General features: G+C 31.4%; 1 protein-coding gene across 2 annotated transcripts in view; it reads right to left on the bottom strand.

The window, feature by feature from the left end:
- Positions 1–17,918, bottom strand: part of Cph (BCL11 transcription factor chronophage) — a 118,192-nt gene that overhangs the window by 68,992 nt on the left and 31,282 nt on the right. The window contains exon 2 of one of the 2 annotated variants that reach the window (XM_085948976.1): positions 9,043–9,069. The exons of the other annotated variant lie outside the window; for it this stretch is intronic. Coding sequence (XP_085805102.1) covers positions 9,043–9,069 — 27 coding nt within the window. The remainder of the gene's footprint in view (positions 1–9,042; positions 9,070–17,918) is intronic. 2 annotated transcript variants of the gene reach the window in all.

Here is a 17,918-nt window from a genome sequence, read left to right as displayed (position 1 = left end):
AAATAGTAACTGTGGGAAATATAATTCGTAAGTGCCTTTATTAGAGTTCAATTGAGTAACTATTAAATTTATTTTATTCCAATATTAATACAGACTATTTTATTATTATTTAAGCCTTATTTATCCCTTTGACAAAACATTTCCTATATACATAAGAAATTGACTTATTAAATGTTATAATAAAGCTGTAGATATTTATTAAACAATTTTCCCATTAATTTGCTATGTTCCATAGATATATTATTTAAGTTTTGATTTTATTTTTCCAAGTAAATCTTTAATACAAAGCAATTAAAATACAATAACAATAAATTAAATCAAAAATTAATTAATAAATCCAGTTACGATTTCTCGGTATCGTAATGCAGCTTTTGTCCAGATGCAATGATTAAATTAATAAACAACTGTTTCATTTAAACAGGGTTTATAATAATTGCACTGATTTCATACATGTAAAGGTAGAATTATTTATTGCAGGTTGTCAAAAACGTTGGTTGATCAACATGAATGCATAACAGTACTATCTTCCAACTAAATTATAGGTAGGTATAGAGATAATATTTTTTAATTTGTGACGTGTGGAATACTCTGTACATATACTGGGTAAAGAGATAACCTTATGAATGGAAAATACAAACACATCGTATTCGAGAACTTCTCAAATCCTTTGAAAGAAGTGAATAAATAGCACTGACAGTTGCTATTATCAATCATTGGCCAGAACACCTGTGTCGTTTTCTCACGCTCTAGAAAATGTATTCTAAAGCAAAGTAATAATACGTACCAGGTAACAAGAAAGCAGAAGGGTTAAGGAGGTATTTGAATAATGTTGTTATTATTGTATGTTGTAAAGAATTTATTGTTCAGTTTGACCAGGGATGATGCGTCTGTCACGGTTATGCAAATGGACAATGGCCAGTGTGTGGGAGATTGACTCAGTTTATTTTAGTAAGTAAAATAAATACCTACTTAACTACTAAAATGCGTAGTTTAAAAGACTGTTATCACAAGTTTGGTAATAAAGTTAACTACCATAAATCGGGTACTTGGTTTCAAGGAACGATTCCTCAAAGCATTGTATAAGAAAACTTTCTCTGGAAAAAGGAGCTTATATAGTAGGTCATGGCCCCCACATCCCTTAGGCTAGGATTTTTGTCGGGCCCCCTACATATCGCTAAAAATACAGGCAGTGTGACGCTCCACAGTAGAATTTTCCAAATGGCGTTCACGGTAAAATTAAGGGTACCTTTTAGTGTATTTTTAATACTTAAATACATAAATTATGAAGTTATCACGTAACGATGCAATTAAAAATTACATCGCACAATCACATATTTTAAAATATAATCATTAATACAAGAAAATAGTGCCGCAGGTGATTTTTTTATCTGTATTAGAGCAAATTTGTGATGTGTGTTTATCTCACTTATTTGGTCGACTCGCCACGCCGGGCCCCCCATGAGCATGGGCCCCCAGGCTAGAGCCCTGTCAGCCCCACCCTTGTGGGGGCCATGTAGTAGGTATATAAAAGTGTCACTGAACAGAGAACTATTTGGACTAATGTTAAAATTAGCTGCGAAGAGTGCTGAGTTTAATGACGTGGAGGTCTTACGGTTTTGATCCCCTCCCCTACGATGAAAATTAAAATAAACCAATTAACACCAACTATATAATTATATCTGTATAAAGTTTTAGGGATTTTAATGTTAATAAAACTCCATGCGATATCTAAGACATACTAAAGTATTGGTTCGAGGAATGTAGTAGTGGGAAAATAAATGCGGGGGAGGATTGTAGTTCCAGAAACGACCGTGGTGACGTAGAAGATTTGATATCGAGTCACACTATAATTATGTACGCGCCGATATTTCTATTGGCAATATCTAATAATATTTTTGAGAAAATTTCCAAAAGAAAAACAAAATATTATCCTTTTATGTATGACGTCAAAGTTTTGAATTAGTTTGACAAGTCCACTAAGCTCGTATGATAATATCAACTTTAAGATTTATATCGAAAATTCGCACAATGATCGACAAAAGAAATAAATCTCTGCACCTGAGACGAACTCACTCTCTCTCATGCGTAAAAAAATGAATGTTTTTGTCATGATACACACAAAGGATAACGTATGACAAACAAAATAATGGACAAACACCTTTCATCCCAATAGCAGTGCTTTATGGCGAGTTTGATTGTAGGTGTTGAAGATTCAGTGACGTCCAAAATAATACTAAAAATATAATTTTGAAATTAAAATCTTTTTCATATTTACTGAAGTAGACTTTCCACATGGTCGGTTAAACATCACACCGTGGTTTTATTTAATTTTATTTGTGGGCTGCATTTAAATATTTTTCAGAAGGTCCAAGTGAATGTGTCGATACATATTTAAAATATGAACAAACGACAGCCGATTCCGTTAGTTCATCATTGACTTGACAGCAAAATATTGCTAACAAAATGATTCAAAATACATAACTTCTACTACAAAAATACCTATCAGAAACATCCTAGGAAACAATCTTGGGACTAAATATGAGATATTTCGTTTGGCGGGTAACTAGCTTCTGAGTTACGAATTTTTATGTTATTTTTGTGAAGGCAATAAAATTGGTATATTTGATTCACAGATGGCATCTGGATTATTCTAAAAAATGACTTTGTCGTCCTTGTAGGTACTAGAAAATAATTTCTAACTTTAATTTTTATTATAAAATTTAAAAATCAGTTACTATCTCTCAAGTAATTTCAGTTTATATTGACGAAATCTGTTGCAGTAAGCATAATATCCATTACTCTTATTGAATTCAGACAAGGTGTGGAATTTACGAGAAGCAAGAGTATTTATTACGAATTTGAATTGAAATTATGTATGTAACTTGCCCGCTGGGCATTGAGATCTTACATTAAATTATTTTAAAGTTATATAAATAAGTATTTTGAGAAATTAATATGTCCTGTGTCAACTTATTCTATAAACCCTGCTTAGGAGAGAGCATTGTAATATCCTTTTATATTTTACAATTTATATTAAGTTGAAAAATTATTGTATTGGTCAAATTGAACGCACGCCACTGGGCAGCAGAGAATCTGTCTCACCCTCACCAGTATCGAAAGGATACAAGGATAATAATCTGTTTCCTTTCCGATCCAGTAATTTGGACAATACGCTTCTCAAATGGAGAAGAAATAGGCGCCCCTGTTATTAGATTTATGTGTAGCGAGAATAACACATACGATAATATTTTATCATGTTGATTTATTACTTTCAACTACTGAAACTAATAACAGTATAAACATATTTCAATGTAATATTCTATCATCTTAAAATAAATAGCCTTAACTTTATTTTAGATAATTGTAAGACAAATGACTGCGAAATTTTAGACATACCTAACCATTGGCGGCTTAATCCGGAAAAACCTAGCAGGTCAATTTTGAATATATTATTTTAATTTGCCTTTTCGTTGTATTGATTAAGTAATTGATTTTTTATGCATTATAGAATAAGTGCTAGAAATTGTTATAGGTCGGTACCTACTAACCCTTCGAAAAATGTCCGTTTTTCATAACGCCAACCCATCGTTAACCGAAATTGCACACAACGCGTTATAATTTTTTGTAAATCAGGTCCACTTTTCTTTCTTTGCTTTTTGAAAAATCATCAATCACACGATTATAAAAATTGTCTATTTTTCCCACATATTTTTTTTCAATACTGAGCATTGCAAGAGCGGTCAGTCTATCCTGGCCCTATTGCGTAGAAAGGTTTTTATTCTTTTGAGAGTGGAAAAACATCTTTCACTTTCAACTGTTGTCATTGGTATGACGCAAATAAATTGGAGAACTTTGATCGACTCGGAAAATGTTTCGTTGAAATTATTGCTGAGTAAAAAATGTAGAAGAGAAACTGCACTAATAGCGCCATGCAAATCATCTCGTTGATAAAACACCAATAATTCATTTTTTAACTTGATTATGTTTATTTCTTCTAACAGTTTTACCAAATTTACTTGACGTGTGGGAAAATTATTTTTAAAATCAGTGTAATTTTCTTTATTGAACAAATCGGATATAATGAGATGATCGTTGGATGCAAATCGTGCTTCCATTTCCATTATAATTGTATCACAGACTTCAATTGCTACTGCGTGCGTACTAACTGCTTCACAAAAATGTTATAAATCACCAAAAACTCCTTATATATTATTAAAATAACCAAAGGCATTCGTCAAAACCTGTCAACGAATCCGAACCGCATACACAGTTGCGTCTTGAGATCAATTATCTAGTCAGTGTTATCATTCTGTTTCATTTAATTAGGTGAAAAAATCTTTTGTCTCACACTCGGGCATTGCCGATATTACAGTAATTCACGCACCGTTACAAGCTTCGATCTCGTATTTTGTGTTATATCGATCTCTGTCTTATGTATGAGAAACGAGAGAGAAAATTTTATAAAAATATTCAATTTGGGTCAATTTTCAGACTGCCGGCGAACACAATATTTTTGTTCGGGGAATTATCGCCCAAACAAAAAAAGCCCAATAGACTGGGTTGACACAATATCGCGCGCCCTATAATTTCAAATCCACCGATTATTATTAATATTATTATATATGACATTGCACATATTATTAATATTATTATGTCGATTGTAAGGTATTTATTTTGGCAGGTCAATGACCGAATGACCTATAGAGGGAGCCGCCAGTGTACCTAACCATATTATGCAAAAAGTCTTTTCCGGTAAGAGAGACATTATACAAGTGTTTAAAAAACGATCATTAAAATATGCTAACTTAGGTATTTTTAATAAGCAATATTAACAAACAACTTACATATAGCTATATTTTGACAATTGATTATGGTGACAGTATTTATCACTTTATTATTTCTTATAAGAATTTTTTCTATATATAGAGATTTTCTAGATATTTTATTCTTGATATAAATAAAAAGGAAAGTTATACACATTTATATTTTTTATAAAAATCGATGTTTTTTAAAATAGATATAAAAAATATTAAAACTATGAATTAGTCAAAAATCACTTAGGTGATGCTTAGAAAACTTAATAAACTAAATTTTAATAATAAATATGACCATAGAATATATGTAATAATAGGGTGCGGTTCGATTCAACAAATTCACATTTTATTACATTTTTTACAATTGTAAGTTTATCTTTGACTTAAAATAAATAATATTTTTATTTTTAATGTTTCCAGATACATATTTATTTATTAATATAGTTGAAATTGTAAATTATCAAAAAAATGTCTCAAGTTGCAAGCTTCGTATTTTTCCGCTAGGTGCCTCTTTAAAAAAGGCTCAGTGAAGACTTCGCCTTAATGCTAACCCAATATAACTGAATTCATTATTTTTAAAATGAAACATTATAGTTAGGTACCTTACTTTAAGAGTAAAGGCTGACACCTCTACTGGAATCATTGAAGTAATAGAAAATATCTTAAAACATAAAATGTGTTTTTAGACACGATTGCAATATTTTAACTCGTGTGTAAGATTAAGTAATAATTTGAGAGCCATTTGTTGATAGCCCGGTTAAAATTGCGGGTGCCACACGGTGATGACCGCTGTCAAAAATATTGAAAAGCACAAAATCCTTTACATGTTAACAATTATTATTTTATTTTATTTTTATTCGGTCAAAGTAGAGAAATAGTTTCACACGTTTTGTAATTTTTTTTTCATAAATCAAATCATACCTACATCGAATATTGTCATATGATTCATAATAATCCACACAATTTACTTAGCAATAAAATTGCTTTATAAATTAAGATTGACATTGAAGATTAATATTAGACTATTATTATAATTATTTTTAATTTATTGATCCACGGCTTCTGTAAATGTGTTGTTTTCTTCAACTCTCTCTCTTACCACATAAATACATATTTATGAATGAGTAGTAGGAACATGCAAACTTAATTATTTTTGGAAAGTTGTATTCATTTTAATAAAATAAAACATAATATAATATAATGTATATTTGACATCAATTAATAACGACCAGGACCGGTTTGGTCGGCTTTAATAGGACATTCTCAACAGAAATAAAGTTAGTTATGAATATTCTATTAATCGGATGTAACCGGTCCTGATCACAATCAATTATGTAGAATAATTAATACCTACAAAAAATAATCACTTGGTGGTTGCTTTATTGCCAAGAAAAACTAATATTGATAAACTATTTTTTTTACTCAACGAATAATTCACAATATTTAAGAATGTAACATTCTTCATTGAAAATACATCTCAAGGAGCGCGGTTTAGAATCTCGCTGGGTGTCATGTGTTTTTAAAAAATATTTTTTATATATTATTTTCTCACAGATGTTTTCAAATTATGTTAAGTTCATTTGAATTTAAAAATGTAAATTACCACGTATTTTAAGCAGAGCATATATTATGTCTTCGCAGTGTGAAGGTTATAATAACATACTTTTTATTATGTGAGTATATTAAGTAGTTATTGGTTATTTGTGAACAAATTAGGCGATTTTTACCAGATGCGGGGTCAAACCTGCACCTCGGCTTCCGTAAGGCGTAAAACCCACTTAACGCAGCGAGTGGGCCACTCGCGCAAAATTTCACAAGTGGCGCGTAAATCATCGAAAATACAACGTAATCAAATACGCCAGCGCACACTGGATTTGACGACGCATTGTGCCCGCCCGCCCCATGATTCATCGTTTTTTGGCTTCTCAGCGATACGAATTAACGAAAATACAACGTAGTCCATTCATTGAACACGGCAAGCAAAATCACGCTTCTGGAAGCGTCGTCGATAGACGGGCGAGAAGGCATTGAACAGTGAACTCATTGTTTAGTTATTGCGTGTCCGATATTTCGCTGGTAGAATGATGTCATCGTGAATATTAATTACAAGCCCCGAGAAATTTAATAATATTTTTATTGCTTTGTTATGAGAGACGCTGATAATAATAATTATTTTGTGCTTCTTGAGCCCCTTATTACATTGGTGAAGGGTAATGCGCAGGTGGGAAGGGGCCTACTTCGTAGAGAGCGCACAGAGCTCCGCTTTGGTGGGCTTTATGCCTAACAGACTACCAACAATGCTACTATTGGGGCATTTTGAAGAGCAATTAATTATACACCTACTATCTATTTATTGAAAGTACCTAGTTTTTTTAAAATATTAAATGAATTTTAAACAGTGTATACCTACCTAACTATATACTTCCGTTGAGTATAATATGGATTGTGAAATATATATTAAGATTAATTTCTCATGAAAAAAGATTCAACCGAATGTTAGATAAACATATAGACTTGCATACTGATATATATACGTATAGTTATATGAGTACATTACAAAAACCACATGTCACAAACATATTCCTATCTGATAAGTTTATCATTCAATATTTTACGATGCACCGAACAAAATGCAAAAGACAATGTCAATAGGTATGTATTGTCCCATGTCCATACATTTTGTCCAGAGATCGCGGTGAGCTTTTCATACAAACATCTCACAAGCTTTGTCTCACATAGATGCTTGTACGTATTATTTTATTTAGTTCCGTCAACGAAAGGTGAAGGGTAGCAAATAATAATTATTAATTCAATACTATATCATTTTAACACTACCTACTGAGTCAGCCATGGCCCCCACATTCTGAAGCGGTCCCCCAGGCTAGGATATTTGGCGGCCCCCCCTACTTATCGCTAAGGGTAAGTCAGTGTGATGCGCTGCAGTAGCGTTATCCAAATGGTGTATTTTTAGCGATTGTTTATATTTTTAATATGTACGACTACATCCATTTGAATGATGGAGTTGTCGAGTATCAACACAGTAAAAAATTGCATCGTATAACCAAATAGTTTTAATTATTAATATCTTATCAAAATTGAGCTGCAGGCGACTTTTTTTACTATTAGAGCAAATTTGTGATCTGTGTTTATCTCACTTATTTGGTCAAGCCCGGGTCCCCAGACTAGAGCCCTGTCAGCTCCCCCCTTGTGGGGCCATGGAGTCAGTTATAAGGTGCATCTGTATGATAGAGACTGAATATGCTGAGTGCATATTTAATATTATTTGGCACGGGACATATAGAGTCTCTCAAACTTCTCGAGAAGGCATCGGAAATCCGTTACTATATTATTTTCTCTAGAACAATATATAATGGCAGGCGGGCACATAAGGGAAAGGTTTTCAAGTCTGGATCTCCCAAAATACAAATTAATTAGGTAAATGAAATAACAATTCTTCTTATTCTTCATCAGGCCCTCATGACTGAGGATGACTTGGGTGTTGAGCCGCCTATTCTAATAATTAATATGACTTTTAAGCCACGCGTATCCGATAATCACTTGTAGATGAGAAGCGACAGCTTGCAATAACTCATAGGTGATCATCCTTATAGTTATACCAACAGGCCAGGTGTTAATCGCTCGAATCAAATTTCGGAGTGTTTGGGTATGGGGTATTTATTTGAAAAATTGCGGTATTCTGCGGTTGAAGCGACGAGAAACTATACGTAGTAAATGCGAAACTTTGTGGTACCTCCTAGATTTCCTTAACCCCACCCCCTCCCGCCGGGTTAAAAATCTATAAAAAAAATAGTGTTACCATTTTTATCAAAATGGATCCTCCCCATACAATTTTTGTGTATGCCTAATGCCCTGTATAATGGTTATGAAATAATATATTGCTGATATTTGATGAAAAATACAGATTGGTAGACTGTAATATCAAATTTACTGATTTTTACGATATTGTAAAGTTTTTCTCAAAAATATATTATTTATTTAAAGATACAGAAAGAGAGATAACAACACATACATCTTGTATATCTAAAATGGGCATGTTAACTATTTAAAAATATGTATACCTGAAAGTCAGAACAAATGTAAGTATTTATAAATTTATAATTATAATATTATTTTACTTCGTAGTAAGTATTTGCTAGTTCGATAATTTGAAAAGAAATAAACTTAAGTAAAATAATATGAAAAAGTATAAAATGTTTTGTTTACTTACAGGGTGAGAAATCCATCCACGTGCCTTCTAAAGATGGAAAAAAGATTCATTAAAAATTAGCAAAATATCAGTCATATTATCATATAATATTTTGAAGAATGTGTCGCATTATAATAGCGATGTTTTTAAATCACTTTTATCTATTAATTGACACCGGTTTCGTATAAAAAGATGTTTTCAATTCTATGATTAACAGTAAATTAATATACGATTCCAGTAACCGAAGTTATAAATATACGTAATAATTTTTTATTGTGTAGAGGAGACATTTGGGTATGGAATAAAAATAATCAAATAAATTTGCGACTAATATTATTTTGGTAACAAATTATTGAATTAATCTCATATTTTATGGTTTCATGTTATTCTTATTTAACTTTTTTAACCTGAGTGAGTTTGGTATACTTTTGAAATTAATATCACTAACTAAATATAGGTATCCCTTATCAATCACCTCTGCGATTTTCACTGTACAATATGTATGAATGAACGCTCACGCGGTGGAGATGGAATCGAAAGAGTTGCTGAATCGATAGTGATCTTTTAACATTGAATCGGATCAATTGTTCCGAGTCTTTTGTGAAATAATACAAAACGAGAGACGGTTTATCGATCTATGTTTGCAAATTTTGTAAATACATGTCACTCATAAAATGTTTGTAAAATTCAACATAAAAACAGCGTAGAACTAAGGATAAGAAGCTTAATTATCTATATTATAATGTAAAATACCTAGATCGAATAAAACACATTTTTTTCGGGGGCGCATTTATACACATATTATAATATATTATTTTTAATATATACCTACCCAATTCAAATATTTTACAAAACAATAAAAAAAATATTCATTATACGACATTTTAATACAAACAAAAACATTGCTGGGCCACAGAAAATCATCCCGCGAGTTGCTCATCTCTGATTTAAATCATATTACTTTAACCAAGTAATTTTATTATTTAACATTAAAATGTGCTATTTTCGTTTACGTGGTACCTATATCTGCCTCTAGTCTAATACAATAGTTTTGAAAGAAAGTTTTGATACTGTTAATATTTTGAGTTATTCAGTTGACAGCTATTTCGGGCTATACATATATTTACTCAGATAAGTTATTTGGATTATTGTGAGGATAGGGTTAAGTCTGCAACGGTCTTTTTACATAAATAATTGAAATGCCGTAAAGTTAAGTCAAATAATTAAAAACTATTAGAATTTATTTAGGACAGCTTTTTAAAAGCTCTACTATTTTACCCTTATTTGTGTATGTACATACAAATATGTAAGTACTTATTTTTTATAAATAATTATAAATAAATGTGTGGAAATTAATTCTATGATACCAATAGGGTAGTATATAATATTAGAATAATTTGTTTGTATAGTTGTAGGTATATACTTAATATAGTTTGAAATAAGTCATATTAGGTTAAAATAGGTACAAGATAACAATTTTACTTTTATCAATAGAGTAATATCTATGTACCATTATATACATGGCAGTTTTTGACGAGAAAAAAAATATACTACATCGATTTGAATTCATTCAAACAAAAGCACTACGCATTCGTATACGTAAGATATTCGAAAGCGTCTAATTGTGTGGGCATTTCATGGGAATCGAACCGGGGAGCTTTCGCATCGCGGCGAAGGCCTGCCCCGCAAGCTCGTCTCCGGCGCGGCGACGACTCTGTCAGGCCGTATTGACAAAACCGATGTTTATAGTTGACCATTATATTATTAGCTGCAAAAAGATGCAAAAAGTCCAAACGTCGGACGACGGTGGACATTTATGTATGCGGGAATAAGCAGTGGCAGTCCGTACCTATTATTCACAACAATAACAAAATAAATTAAAATAAAATAAAAACAAGTTTCAAAAACTAACTTCATATAGGGACTAATGAGTTAGAACGTTAAAATATCTAAGCTAAAAAATATCTTTCATAAAAAATCGACATAATTATTACTTATCATACAACACGTATTTTATTATTTTTAAAAAACATATTACCAATACCTACCTAACTATATTGGAATGTTTAGAAGGGTAGGTTTCGAAACACTTGTTATCATAACAAGCATTACAAGAATAAACTAATAAAATAATTTATGATTCATTCCAAAGATATAATATAATTAATATAACTTAATTAATATAACATAGGTATTATGTTTATGTGTAGATATATTATAAATTATTTTGTATTCGTTAAAATCCTATTTTATAACTCAAAGAAAACAAACCACCAAAAGTTTGCATTAAGGCAGCAATGCATACAGTTAATTCACAGTGCTATTCATTCGGCGTCCACAGCAGAGAAAAACGCTACAACATTCATTTGTTGTGTGCATAGTTGCTAGTTTATTCACTATAGATATAACTATTTTCTATACTTATGTGTATCATGTAGCTAAGTGCCCATGAACTACCTAACCCGAATGTTTATTTTGAACAATACGATTTTTTTATAAGGAAAGCGCATTTTATTATTATTCTATGATATTACAATAAAATACCATCTACCGCGGAAAAATATAAGAATGCTTAAATAAACCCATTTTTTTTCCAGTCAAATATTATATCGTATATTTGATACAAATAAATATATGGATCCCATAGGTTAATCGAATGACTAACCACCAATTCTAAAAATAAATTTAAGATATCTCCAATCTGTTTAGGTTGATATGTTTTGTTTTTAACACCTACACCTAAATTAATTGATAATTTTAAAATTAAAAATTATTATTTATTTCATTTTACAACGTTAGTTTACGTGCCACCAATGGTTTATTTATAATGTAGCCGTCAATGTAAATTTCCAGCTCCTTAAATGGTTGATGCTTTTATCGACGCCATCTGTGAATCAATTTAACCTCTTTTACGAATTTCTCTATTTATATAGGTTTTATTACATTATTACATATATAAATTATAAACATCATATTCATTCTTTTTTTTTTATTTTTGTATTCTTATTTCATTCACAGTATGTATTTAGGTAAATTACATTTATAAATACTGATAAAAAATATATACCCCCAAGGAAGGTTCTCGAAGACTCCATATTCCATAGCAAACGATAATTGAATATTTAATGTTAGGGGTCAAGCTTAAATTGACATGAATTTATTAATTAGTTACTAAGAATGTAAATAGTGGCTGAAAAAATTAATAATACTTACTCACGATTATTGCAGCCTACACCACGCATACAAAATCTAAAAAAAAAGCTGATTTAAAATTAAAAATTGTATGAGTAAACTAGCCAATTTTTGACAAGCTTATGACATTCTAGAAAAATATATATGTTTGTTTAAAAATAAGGGTAAGATATTATGATAATCAACCGGTAGCAGTTTGATTTTTTTGCTATTTGTATCTAGTTTGGTTTGGATATATTTATATCACATGCTCACTTACTATCACCGAGTTGGTATACCGGAGATCTATGAAGCTGTGGGTCGTAATAATATCTATCATATGGTTGGTAAAATAAAAGTAGATGTTGTAAATATATGTTTAAATATGTATGAAACAAGGCTGACTCTTTCTTTCAGTAACCCATAAATACTTAAGGCTATACTTCAGCTGAGGCATGATCTAAAAAGATCGTGGCTAGGCGATGCGCGGATTGTGCAAATGACGCGTGCCGAACGAAATATAATTTGTAATAAAAATCCAACATGCGTCCATTTAAAGTTATGTTTATTGTTATATTACTAATAATAATAGTATATTCATTGCCATGTTTTCTTTTTCAAGTACATACGTAAAGCTTTTTAGTCATCTTTACACGATTTAAGAATATTTTCATCCGACGCCATGACAAAACAAATCGACGTGCAGACACCTTGACTGTCGGTCTCTGATTGGCGACTAGTGAGAAATTTCGTCGCACCTACTATTGAAAATTATTTGCCGTTTCACTGAAGTACGCTCTTATTTCCATCAGGCACTATTTTCCATTGGTAAAAATGTACGTATTAGTTCAATAACTTTAATATAATATATGCTAAGCACAGAGTAGTATGGATATACCTAAGAATAAAAATACATACGTACTGCATACGTACGTTTATAATATTATTATGCAGGTAAATAAGACGCGAACCTGCAATACATCAGTGCGCGTTCGTTTTCCTTTCGTCAATTTAATTGCTGACCGCAAACAAACGATGGTAAACTAAATGCAAAACGTTGGTCGTATGTAATGTGGTCTAATGATGCGGTGATAAGACCACACGTGGGATACCTGGGCTCCTCCGGTATCCATAGTAACTATCTACCTATACACAGGTATATACGGAGAGATTATTGAATAATCGAATAGGTGCATATCTTCAGACAGCGGTAAAGATATCTCATCGTAAGAGTGTTATACTACACAAAGTAAGGGGGCCGATCTTTTACATACGTTATTTTGAAATTTATTATTAATGTAAACCAGGGATGGCGAACAAATGGCACAGGTGCTACCAGTGGCACGCGAAATGATTTTGCATGGCACGCAAATGTTTCATTTTGAAGAGAAAAGAAATATTACTATTTTATATATATTTAAAAATGTTTTTTTTTATAAAAAAGTTTTACAAATAAATATATTTATACTTAATACATAATATAAAAAATAATGACGACATAGCCATGCGTATTTTCTTCGGTTTTTCGTATTATATTTAGGTACCAATCGATTCGAAAACGGAAACGATGAAATTCATGCATAAAATAATGACAAATCGCATTGTATAAAAAATTGCAGGCAAATCATTTTAAAGAATATACATTACGTTTAATGTTAATATACGATTGCATAGGTCGGTCCTTAGGATCGGGGAATTACAAATAAAAATATTCAATCAACAAACCTTATGAAATTAATTATCGGCAGTCATTCAAATATAATAACTGCTTATTATTTTACCTCAAACATAATCTCTAAAAATGGAAAACCGATCAGTGATGGAGAATATAATATGAAAGAAGAGTGGTTTAAATGCTTCTACCGATCTCTGAGTAATTTGAAAACAAAGAAAAAAATATTCAAAGAATAAAAGATATGCCATCGGCTAGAAATACGGTGAAAGATAAAATATTAATAACTCAATTGTAATTTTGAAACCTTTTTAATAAAACTCTTATAAACAATTTTTTTAGAAAACTAAAAAAAAAATTCGCCATAAAAACTGCTTGGCACGTCAAACAGTTGAAAAATATTATTTGGTAAATTTTGGCACGCGTACGTAAAAAGGTTCGCCATCCCTGCTGTAGATTGAGTGTACCTAGGTACTTGGTAAAAATCTGATCGGTTTAAGCCTTATATTTTCCCAATTGAATTGTTTTAAATAGCCGGCTTGAACCTTTCAGCATTTTAAGGTAATATCTATGAAAATTCACTTATGGCAAATATACAATAAATAAAACCAAAGCGTTGCGTTGTTAGACTATATTAGTTTTCACTAAAGAGGAACTGTTACAGCCACAATCAGCTATACTAGCATGTTTTCACCAGCATGGTAGATGGTAAATCATGTTATAAAGACATCTTGATGGTTGTGACATATTCTATTAAGATGTTATCATCTTCATTTAAATAATATTGAAAGTGAAAGCGCGGTAATGGGTCTGTTTATGCTGTCGTAGGTCTCGGGTTTGAATCCCGTGTCTGTAAAATTGTCATTTTGTCTTCGACTTATGCGAGGTTATTCTAACATATATTATTCTACAGTGTTTTTAAATTATGTATTTACAGTACCTACCTACCTATTTAATTTTGATTCACGAAAGGCTATTTTTAAGTTATATTTCCTAACGAATGAACCAATGGCAAAAAGCTGATTCTCAATAATTTTTTTTTTTTTTTACGAAAATTGTATTAATATGTCGTCTACTAAAATATAAATTTATATATTTTTTAATTGAGTTATTTTGAATAGGTACCTATTTAATATATATTTGTACGGCACATAACTCAAGTTTCCTAGTTCTATTCATGTTTCGATAGCTGTTTTGTGTAAAAGAAGATCGTTTGTAGATTTAGTGGTCAAAGATTGACGGATGTATGTAAATTAGGAGTGTCATTCTATCCTCTTTCATTCCTCTCGACCCTCTACCACCCGGCGACCAGACAAACGGGCCCTCCGCACAAAGAACTTGATTTGTTCTCAAGCTACAGGATTCCTGAACAAACCGAATAGAGAATGAAATGCAAAAATGGCATAATTGATAATTCGCAACATTACAGAAAAGCAAAGAAATGTAAAAAATAATTTTATTGGTTTTGTCATAATATGGTATCAAAATTTTTGTTTTCAAAATTTTGAAAACAACTTTTGGTGATGTAGGTACTTTTTGTTAAATAACATTCTTAAAACCTAACTACATACCTAACCTAACCTAACGCAATAAATAACTCATTTCCGACTAAACGGCCGTTACGCTCTTTTGGCTTACTGATCCATACCCATATTCACTCTAAGGTGGAGCATTTGGTTACCGACAGCAAGCCACAATGCTATTTTACAGGAATAGATTATTTTAATATATCGCTCTGCAGACGGCTGGTAGGTGCCAACTTAATACAGTAAATTATTTATAATAACCCTAAAAATATTAATTTATAATAATTTTAAGAACCTAGTGGTTATATCTTGAACCCACATCTAACTCAACTCGGGCGGTGAGCTTTACTGCCACTATTTCGGAGTCTAAAAAAGCTCACTTCTTAAACAACGATGGATGTGGGTTCACAAAACCGATCCGGTTCTATTTTTCTAACTTGTCGGTGGTATCTATGTACCTAGGTATATTCAAGAAATAATGTTGAAATAATGAAGAACAGGACATATTGTATATATTTTCGCGTAGATATAGATATATTATAATATATTCATTGATAAAAAATATAATTAAAAAATAAATAAGTATACTTACATATATCCAATAATACAGATTTGATCGTATGTTAATTTTATGTCATCGTTTAAATTTATGTATTTTAGTAATAAGTATACCTACACGCCCACGGTGGCCGCGCGGCTTAAGCGTTGGACTATAGCGCCGTGGCTCCCAAGTTCGAATCCTGGTCTGGCAAGTACACATATTGTTTTTCAATTTGTGTGTGTCAGGGTATGGACCCAATAGGTTGAGCAAGTGGCTGACATCCATTTCTCGTAAAAAAACAAAATCTGTCAATACAAACCTCTACTCTGTGGAGGCCCATATGATCCTATTAGGATCGGACATGGTCGAAAGAATACCTACATTTAGTTAGTAAATCAAACGATGTTGGTATTAATAATACAAAGCATATTTAAGATTATTGAGAAACAGTGGTGAGTGTCATTTTTTTATATCTACTTATGCAAAATATAAAATATACAGGTATTTACTTTTCTTCTGCAAAATATTCAAATTTCGTAAGTTATTGTGGGAGATTGGGTAATTTTCGAAATGCTATTGAAGCAACTTCAGTAGTACCTACTAGTAGTAAATTAAGCACGTACCTTTTATGCACCGTAATAAAAATGCATTAAATTGATAATTGCCTAAATAAATGAAAAAATAATAGAATTGAATAACATAAAAAATAAGAATTTCCTATGCTTCTTTACGCCTAAAATGAAATTAATAGTAACCCACTAATAGGTACCTACGTATTATGTACGCTAAAAATAAATCAAGCTTTATTGTAAATATTATCAAACTTATTTCGATAAATAATAATTAGAACGATTCGTATAAAACCTTTGTTTTACGCAGGGTAGCTACTAGCTAGCTATATCGAGTAACTTTTATACCCTTGGCCTCTGTGTCCCTCAGTTGCGGTGAAACTTTTATATCAGGAGTGATATTATCCGAACGCCGAGAGTGCTGGCAAAAACCGCAGGAAGGGACGAATCCGCGCCAAATATAAGTTTTATAAAACTAAGAGATGTTTATATTGAGAAGGGGCATTTTCGAAGTCATTAATAATGAAAATAAATTAAAAAAAAATGAATAATGTACGTGGACAAAGTGAGAAAGTGTTTTAAAATAGAGGCAATCTACTACCTACTACCAGTCAATATTCAGTAGCGAATCACAATTTTAATTTAATTAAAAAAATGAATTGTTATATGTAGAGTAACAGAATGTGAAATGGAGAAATGCACGCACAGAGAAAAATGGTTGGGGGGGGGGTCCAATTTAAAAAAATATCAATTTTCACATTATTTATCCCACCTACTATTTATGGATTCTCGTCGCTAGAACCGCGAATACCACACTTTTCCAGGTACATTATACATACTCAGATACTCTACACTGTACATTTAGTGATACACACCTACCCTGCAAGTATTACTTATGATATTACTTACGAGTTATTGCGAGCTGTCGCATCCACAAGTAGCTATCGAATACGCATTGCTTAGCAGTCATACAAAATAATATTGGTAGGTAAGTATATATAGTGTCCATTTGTGTCATCCGCCTTTAACTTGTAGACCGCGGAGCTTTTAATTACCGCATTTAAATAACATGCTAATTATATCGAATGGCCAATTAATTAGTGTACAACAGGTGTTACATCCGCGAGGAAAGGATTTTAAGACGGTAAATTATAGCAAGATGACTCAGATAGTTGCATTAATTTATGAAAAGCCACGGGTCTTCTTCAAATTCAAATTCTTAATAATCGTGTATGGAAAAATTATTGAAATATTGATTTCCGGAAATTCATTTACCTAATAGAAATCAAAGAAAATAAAAATAATCCTTGCAACCTATTTAAATATTTTTTACACTAAATGGACATTTATTTTACAGTTGAAATATTCGTAATGGGGGTTCTAAATTTGCCATTACACAGAATTGCGAGTATCTTTGA

Source organism: Rhyacophila brunnea, unplaced genomic scaffold (assembly GCF_057557595.1).
Source record: "Rhyacophila brunnea isolate RB1 unplaced genomic scaffold, BYU_Rbru_1.0 scaffold_21, whole genome shotgun sequence".
NCBI classification, from domain to species: domain Eukaryota; kingdom Metazoa; phylum Arthropoda; class Insecta; order Trichoptera; family Rhyacophilidae; genus Rhyacophila; species Rhyacophila brunnea.
Note: the sequence above shows the minus strand (reverse complement) of the source record. Positions and strands in the feature narration are given on the sequence as shown.